This window comes from Gracilinanus agilis, chromosome 5 (assembly GCF_016433145.1).
Source record: "Gracilinanus agilis isolate LMUSP501 chromosome 5, AgileGrace, whole genome shotgun sequence".
NCBI classification, from domain to species: domain Eukaryota; kingdom Metazoa; phylum Chordata; class Mammalia; order Didelphimorphia; family Didelphidae; genus Gracilinanus; species Gracilinanus agilis.
In genome coordinates, this window is record NC_058134.1 from 225972506 (window position 1) to 225981693 (window position 9188).

Sequence of the window (9188 nt, forward strand, 5' to 3'; positions counted from 1 at the left end):
AAGTCTTTTTCCTTATTATTTCCTTGGGATATAAACCCAGAAGTGGTCTGGATGGATCAAAGGGCAAGACAGTCTTTTAAAGCCCTTTGGGCATAATTCCAAATTGCCATCCAGAATGATTAGATGAGTTCACAACTCCACCAGCAATGCATTAATGTCCCAATTTTGCCACATCCCCTCCAACATTTATTACTTTCCTTTTCTGTCATGTTAGCTAATCTGCTAGGTGTGAAGTGGTACCTCAGAGTTGTTTTCGTTTGTATTTCTCTAATTATAAGAGATTTAGAACACTTTCTCATGTGCTTATTGATAGTTTTGATTTCTTTATCTGAAAATTGCCTATTCATGTCTCTTGCCCATTTATCATTTGGGGATTGGCTTGGTTTTTTGTACAACTGATTTAGCTCCTAATATATTTGAGTAATTATACCTTTGTCAGAGGTTTTTGTTATAAAGATTTTTTCCCAATTTGTTGCTTCCCTTCTAATTTTGGTTCTATTGGTTTTGTTTGTACAAAACCTTTTTAATTTAATGTAATCAAAATTATTTATTTTACATTTTGTAATTTTTTCTAACTCTTGCTTGGTCTTGAAATCTTTCCTTTCCCAAAGGTCTGACAGGTATACTATTCTGTGTTCACCTAATTTACTTATAGTTTCCTTTCTTTATATTCAAGTCATTCACCCATTATGAATTTATCTTGATGTAGGGTATGAGATATTGAAATAAACCTAATCTCTCCCATACTGTTTTCCAATTTTCCCAGCAGTTTTTGTCAAATAGTGGGTTTTTGTCCCAAAAGCTGGGATCTTTGGGTTTATCATACACTGTCTTGCTGAGGTCATTTACCCCAAGTCTATTCCACTGATCCTCCCTTCTGTCTCTTTGCCAGTACCATAATGTTTTTTTGTTTTTTGTTTTTTTAATTTTTTAAACCCTTAACTTCTGTGTATTGACTTATAGGTGGAAGATTGGTAAGGGTAGGCAATGGGGGTCAAGTGACTTGCCCAGGGTCACACAGCTGGGAAGTGTCTGAGGCCGGATTTGAACCTAGGACTTCCTGTCTCTAGGCCTGAGTACCATATTGTTTTGATGGCTACTGCTTTTTTTTTCATTGAAGAGAATGACAATTATGAGACATCCTATCAAAATCTATGGGATACAGCCAAAGCAGTACTCAGGGAAATTTATATCCTTGAGTGCACATATTAACAAATTAGGGAGGGCAGAGGTCAATGAATTGGGCATGCAAATTAAAAAACTAGAAAGTGAACAAATTAAAAATCCCCAGATAAAAACTAAATTAGAAATCCTAAAAATTAAAGGAGAAATTAATAAAATTGAAAGTGAAAGAACTATTGAATTAATAAATAAGATTAGAAACTAGTACTTTGAAAAAACTAATAAAGTAGTTTAATTTTTAAAAAAAGGAAAGAAGAAAACCAAATTAACAGTATCAAAGATGAAAAGGGAGACCTCACCTCTAATGAAGAGGAAATTAAGGCAAACATTAAAAACTATTTTGCCCAATTGTATGGCAATAAATACAGCAATCTAGGTGATATGGATAAATATTTACAGAAATACAAATTGCCTAGATTAACAGAAGAAGAAATAGAATACTTAAATAATCCCATGTCAGAAAAAGAAATTGAACAAGCCATCAAAGAACTCCTTAAGAAAAAATCCCCAGGGCCAGATGTATTCACAAGTGAATTCTATCAAACATTTAAAGAATAATCCCACTGCTACACAAAGTATTTGACAAAATAAGCAAAGAAGGAGTTCTACCAAATTCCTTTTATGACACAAATATGGTACTGATTCCAAAGCCAGACAGATCAAAAATAGAGAAAGGAAACTACAGACCAATCTCCTTAATGAACATAGATGCAAAAATTTTAAATGGAATACTAGCAAAAAGACTCCATCAAGTGATCACACGAGGGTTATTCATTATGATCAGGTGGGATTTCTACCAGGAATGCAAGGATGGTTCAATATTAGGAAAACCATCCACATAATTGACCATATTAACAAGCAAACCAACAAAAATCACATGATTATCTCAATAGATACAGCAAAAAGCCTTTGACAAAATACAACACCCATTCCTATTGAAAACACTAGAAAGTATAGGAATAGAAGGACCTTTCCTAAAAATAATAAACAGTATATCTTTAAAACCATCAGCAAGCATCATCTGCAATGGGGATAAATTAGAAGCCTTCCCAATAAGATCAGGAGTGAAAAAAGGATGCCCTTTATCACCTCTATTATTTAACATGGTTCTAGAAACACTAGCAGTAGCAATAAGAGAAGAAAAAGAAATCAAAGGTATTAAAATAGTCAATGAGGAGACCAAGCTATCACTCTTTGCAGATGATATGATGGTCTACTTAAAGAATCCTAGAGAATCAACTAAAAAGCTAGTAGAAACAATCAACAACTTTAGCAAAATTGCAGGATACAAAATAAATGCACATAAATCATCAGCATTTCTATATATTTCCAACACATCTCAGCAGCAAGAATTAGAAAGAGAAACACCATTTAAAATCACCCTAGACCAGTGATGGGCAAACTATTCCCTGCCGGCCAGATCCAGTTTGCCCATCACTACTTTAAGCATTTCCCTAATCAGTACATCTGGATGTGGGGGCGTAGTGATTAGGGAATTGCTTAAGGCAGTGATGAGCAAACTACAGCCTGGATCTGGCCTGCTGGGAATAGTTTACCCATCACTGCCTTAGAAGATATAAAATATTTAGGAATCTATTTGCCAAGACAAACACAGGAATTTTATGAATACAACCACACAAAACACTTTCTACACAATTAAAATTAGATCTAAACAATTGGAAAAACATTAATTGCTCATGGGTAGGATGAACTAACAATAATAAAAATGGCAATCCAACCCAAATTAATTTACTCATTCAGTGCCATACATATCAAACTACCAAGAAACTTTTTTACTGAATTAGAAATGCCTTAGAAAGATCATGCTTTCAGCTCTTCAGCAGTGGGTATCTACCTTTTATTCAGAAGGTTAACAGTGTGGGCCATGGCTGAATGTCCAATTCAGTTCGTTTATTTATTTGTTTTCTAAAACCCTTGCCTTCCATCTTGGAGTCAATACTGTGTTTTGGGGGGCAGCTGGGTAACTCAGTGGATTTAGAGTCAGGCCTAGAGATGGGAGGTCCTGGGTTCAAATCCAGCCTCAGACACTTCCCAGCTGTGTGACCCTGGGCAAGTCACTTGACTCCCATTGCCCAGCCCTTACCACTCTTCTGCCTTGGAGCCAATACACAAAAGTTAAGGGTTTTAAAAAAAATACTGTGTTTTGGCTCCAAGGCAGAAGAGTGATAAGGGCTAGGCAATGGGCGTCAAGTGATTTGCCCAGGGTCACACGGCTAGGATGTGTCTGAGGTCAGATTTGAACCCAGGACCTCCCATCTCTAGGTCTGGCTCTCAATCCACTGAAACACCAGGCTGCCTTCTCCGCTCTCTCCCCAATTCAATTTAGAGCCACATGGCCAGACATCAGTGTTCAGTACATAGTAGGGTTTTGTGTAAGCCATATGGCCTTCTCTGGGCCAGCTTTGGCAGTGTGTATGTCCCGAGATTCAGTGAGGTTTCATTTTGGGACAGCATGTTTAGGCAAATGGGCATCTGTTGACACTTGATTGACTCATAGCATTTGACCTTGACCAGATGGAGCCAGGCTGAGCAGGATTAGTTCTATCCATTGAGTGCCATACATTATAAATATTTCATTGCTTTTTTGTTGCATTAAAAATTCTGTGGTTGGGGGCAGCTGGGTGGCTCAGTGGAGTGAGAGTCAGGCCTAGAGATGGGAGGTCCTGGGTTCAAATCCAGCCTCAAACACTTCCCAGCTGTGTGACCCTGGGCAAGTCACTTGACTCCCATTGCCCAGCCCTTACCACTCTTCTGCCTTGGAGCCAATTTTAAAAAAATTCTGTGGTTTCTAAAGAATAGATACCTGCAAAAGTTGTAGTCATTGAAGAGGAGCATACATGAGTGACTGATAGAGATATTGCAGTAGCCCTTAGAGAGGGGAGCAAGGAGTCAGGTGTTTTAAGAACATTTCAGTCTACAAAGAAACAGCATCAGTTGCACCAAAATCATCCCCCCCACCCCCCGAAAGTGAAAAATGAAAAATAACCTATTTAATTCTTAGAAAACAAGGAAAGATCTTTGGTTGCTTCAAGCTTTGGTGTGCCTCCACAGTATGGGATAGGTGACTTGGATTTGAGAGAAGACAAATGATTATTAGCAATCTTTGTGGCTTAAGTTTGTTTAATTTGCTCATGCCTCTGTTTTGGATACTGGTATTTGTCCCTGGAAGTTAAAATTAATCTTATTTAAACCCTTATCTTCTTAGTTTCAGTTCTTAGAAGAGTGGCAAGGGCTAGGCAATTGGGAATAAGTGGCTTGCCCCCCAGGGTCTAACAGCTAAGAAGTGTTCAAAGCCAGATTTGAACCCAGGAACCTCCCTACTCCAGGCCTCCACTGTGCTACCTAGCTACTCCAAAATTAATCTAACTTTAAAAATTCAAAAGGGAAAAAACCAAATGTATGCTCTAACATAACCAGCCTCTTGGCTCTCTCCGTAGTCCATCCACCTTGAAGAAGGTGGCCAGGAGCCAGTGTGTCCTAGGGACTGTAATTGGCCTCAAAATGCAACTCATAGCCTACTCATGACCTTCTCATCCTGTGGGACTCCCAGCCATCTTCATCAATCCTGCTTGGCAGAAACACCCATCTTCCTCTCTAGTTCCAGGATTCATGTTACCTTTTTTGGATAGAAATCACTGATAACTTTGATGCTACTTCTTAGGCAGTTTAACTGGTCATTGTTTATTAAATATAAAGAGAAAAAAATACATTCTACACAACAGCAGTTTTCCACATGAGAATCATCAAATCTTCAGACCTGGAAGATTCTTTAGAGCTGGATCTTATTGGTTGGCCTGCAGTTTAGAATGTGAAATTGTGACTTTAAATTTATTGCTAGGGTACAGGTTGATCGAGAAATGAAACTTAACAATAATTGCCCAAGCATCTAGTTTTTCTGTTTCTGTAGAGAATTAAGAACTCACACGTGAATTTTCACTTTGTGATGTGTATCACTGGGAGCATATGACAGTGGATGAATTAAGGAGTTTCCTTGTTATTGAATCAAGCTGATACTTTGTGTCCTGGTTTAGAAGTCAAATAATGTCCTTTTCAGAAGTAACTGATAATGCTATTAAAGCATGACCAGGATGATCTTGTAATGATAATGTGCTTATGTCAAAAATGGCCATCTCAGTTATTAGGAAATTTTAACATGGTCTATACTGGGGAAGCCACCAAGGCCCTAGTCTTGGGAAAGAAGTCAGAGGAGGCATCTCTTTGGAAAGGATCTTTTCTTCATGAATTATGTTTGACTTTTCCCCCCCACCAGGCAATGAAAGGAGAGAAGGGCATTGGGGGAGCAGTTACGACAACAGACGGACTGAGTGAGGAGCTCACCGAAGAAGCTTTTAGTAAGTCTTCAGGGCTGGATCTTATGGCAGTCATCTGAGTCCTGTTCTCAAGATGATGGGAAGTGCGTTGGCTTTGTTTATACAGAAATGGATGGAACCCAATCATTATGAAAGCATGTTCTGTTATGGATTTACTCAGAATCAGTGCATTGTGTATGCCTATGTCTTTGGGGAAACTTTAAGAAGGGCATTGATAGGGAATATTCTTTTTATGACCACTAACTGTAACCTGGCATTTCATGTACTGGTACTGTGGAGGAAGACCCTCACCCAGGGATTTTTAACCTGGGGCTAAGAACTTGCTTTTTCAACTTAAAAATTTTTTTTTAGCTTCCTTTGTAATCTTAATATATTTTATTTTAGGCACTTAATAACATTCTGAGAAAGATTTATCAGACTTTCCCAGATTGCCAAAGAGCCCTTGACATAAGAAAGGCTAAAAACCCCTGCTCTTGATCTCATTTTGCTAGAATATTTAAGGTTCACTTCCTTGTATTTTGAATGGAGTAAATAGAATTGAGATATTTTAACATGTCCATCATACGTCTAATTTAGGAGCACATTTTTCATATTTTAAAGTCTGGTATAATGACTCTTTGTTATAAATATGCCACATTGCTAATTCTTCCCAAATATATCTTGGATTGTGTATCCCAAATGAGTGAACCTGGGAATCTGAATGCAGTGCTTTGAAGCTGGACCCACAATAGTGTGAAGTGGGTGGTTTTTTCCTTGAAGAAAAATGTAAGGAGAAAAACTTCTCACCCTCCAAACTAGGATCATCATTTCCTTAGAATGGAAGAGAAAAAAATCCTGCTTTTTATCAGTATTTTAATGTTTGTAAAGTAAATGTGTTTTTTATTTCTTGCCACCTTTCCGCCTCAAACTCTTCAGAAATAAGAATGGTCTTTTAATCCCCACACCGATGACCAAATATTTCTCACCTCTCATCCTTCTCCCTTGCATTATTTTGACCCCTGTGGAGTTCCTCCTGCATTCTTCCCAGTTATTCTCTGCTCTCAGTTTTCATGATACTTCTCCCCTTTACCACTGATGACTCCTCAGCCTCCTTTCTGGGTCATCCTGTGTATGCCCTCTAGCTCTTCAGATTCTGTTGTGGGCCCTCCTCTTTCTCTTGGTAGCTTCTTCCTTTCTCACGGATTTAATGAGCATCTTTAAGCTCACTCCTGACATGGCTCTAGCCTCACATCCCCAAAAGCCCATTGGACATTTTGAACTGGACATCTTAAGCTTAACAGAAACCAAATCAAGCTCTTCATTTCTGCCTGGTCTTGGCTGTTCCCCCCACCCCACCCCCCAGGCATCTTTTCAGCTCCACGTTCTCCCTCCCCCCATGGATCCAGTCACTTGCCACGCCTTATTGATTTCATATCCTTACCATCTCAGGCATGCAACCCCCTTCTCTCTGCTCCAGACAAGTCATCATTATCTCTCACATGGTTGCTGTAGTAGTTTCTCCTACTTGGCCTTCCCATCCCAAGTCTTCCTCTCCAGTGATCTCAACTTACTGCCAAAGGCATTTTCTTAAACACTGTGCTCCCCCCACCCACCATTCTAGAGCAGAGATTCTTAACATTTTTTTTTATGTTTTCTATTTGCTAAATTGTAGCAAGTCTGAGGCCAATGGGCACCTTCTCAGATTAATGGTTTTTAAATGTGTAAAATAAATTACTAAGGTTATACAGGAATCCATTATATTGAAATAATTATCAAAAATGCATGTGTGTTTGTGGGTATATTTTTTTAAACCCTTTCCTTCTGTCTTAGAATTAATACTGTGTTTTGGTTCAGGACAAAAGAACAGTAAGGACTAGGTAATTTTAAGGAGTTAAGTGACTTGCCCAGGGTCACACAGCTGGTGAGTGTCTGAGGCCAGATTCAAACCCAGGACCTCCCAACTCCAGGTCTGGCTCTCAATCCACTGAGCCACCTAGCTGCCTGCTATTAAAATATTTTTAAAAATACATTTAGAGACCTCATTAAGCATCTTTTATTCTAATGGCAATTGTATTTGATTAAGAGGTAATAGGTTTTACTGGTGTATATGTATATATGTCTATATATACATATATGTATACATATACATATATACACACAAATATATCTATTTTTACTATACAATACTATACAAATATATATATATATATATATATATTTACTATACAAAGAGATGACCTTTCTGGTTCCCCAGGCACTGTGTTGTCATATCTGGGCAGTGGGTGGTGGCTTCAGAGCCTAGATATCCTATGACCAAATAGGACCATGTATTTGGCTACAAGCCCTGTCTTCAAGAAGCTTATTTTCCCTGGGGAGAATCCACGTACATGTTGTCTTCCCTAAGAGACTGTCAGCAGCAGTCTGAGGACAAACCCTTTCATTTTTGTCTTTCTGCCTAGTTCCTTACAAAGTGTCTGGCACGTGGTATATGGTGGGTACTTAATATGTGTTGTGTTGGATTAGCCTTATTTGATAAAGGAAGAAAGCAGGGTTAAGGGTCTCAAATCAGGCATTAATTTTCTTGTTGAAAGTCACACAACTAACCAGTGACAGGATTGGAAATAGAACTCGGGAGTTTTTGAGCTTGAACTGTGGCATCTTGGAACATGACTAGAAAAACAACTTTCAAATTGTGCCTTAAAAATGTGTTTTTTTTCTCCTAGCTAATCAATTACCAGCCGGTTTAATAACCACAGATGGCCAGCAACAAAATGTTATGGTTTATACAACATCATATCAACAGGTAAAGACTCTGTTTCTAAAATTGTGTATTTTACTGATTGATTCTTTTTGGGAAAATGAATAAAAATTTAAAAAGAATAAAATCATTTCATAAAAAAATCTTGCTAAAAAAGGAAATTATTTTTTAAAATCATTTTTCTTTTCTAGATTTCTGGTGTTCAACAGATTCAATTTTCATGATTTCAAGAAAAGTTGGAACTGGGAATATAAAGAGACGAGAGAGAAGCAGCTGGTTCTGAAGCCACCACCTACCACCCAGACATGACAACACAGTGACTGGGGAACCAGAAAAGTCGTCTCTTTGTATAGTAAATAGCTGTAATGTAGCTTCCCTGATGCTTGACTAATTGAGGTGTGAATTCTGACTGGAGAATCTTTTTTCATGAATGATTTCAATGAAAAAAAATTTGGATTTTAAAGGTATTAAAATATTTTTGTTTTGTACAAGAGTTTGTTGCTCTGTATGACTCCTGTATGCATTGTATATTGCGATTTATTACTGTCGGAGATTTGTAGACAGTTTCTTATTTTCATATTGAATCATGTTACTTTTGTATAATTCAAGTAAACAGCTGGGTTAATTCATGATGTTTGCCCTTTTAATAAAATATGAGGGTAGAGTTCATTTTGAATGCAAGTTGCCTTTATTATAAAATTGAGTTGGTCTTGGTTATGAAATGTCTTGCATGATAAATTTAACTAGATTTTTAGCTCTTGACATATTTATTGAACTTAATTTTTAAAGGATTTTTTCCTCCTTTTTTTTTTTAAAGCCACAACTTAAGTGACTACAAATGTTTGAGGGGAGGGAATTGGGGGTCTTTTGTGTACTTTTGGAAATGAAATGTTAATCCTTAACCAAGCATTGTCCAA

General features: G+C 37.6%; 1 protein-coding gene across 3 annotated transcripts in view; it reads left to right on the forward strand.

Annotated features, from left to right (window-relative positions):
- Positions 1–8928, forward strand: part of NFYB (nuclear transcription factor Y subunit beta) — a 34762-nt gene extending 25834 nt beyond the window's left edge. For all 3 annotated transcript variants that reach the window (XM_044677383.1, XM_044677382.1, XM_044677384.1), the window contains exons 5-7: positions 5474–5555; positions 8237–8316; positions 8463–8928. In XM_044677383.1, the coding sequence (XP_044533318.1) occupies positions 5474–5555; positions 8237–8316; positions 8463–8495 (195 nt within the window). In that variant the 3' untranslated portion in view covers positions 8496–8928. The remainder of the gene's footprint in view (positions 1–5473; positions 5556–8236; positions 8317–8462) is intronic.
- The last annotated feature ends 260 nt before the right edge of the window (positions 8929–9188 follow it).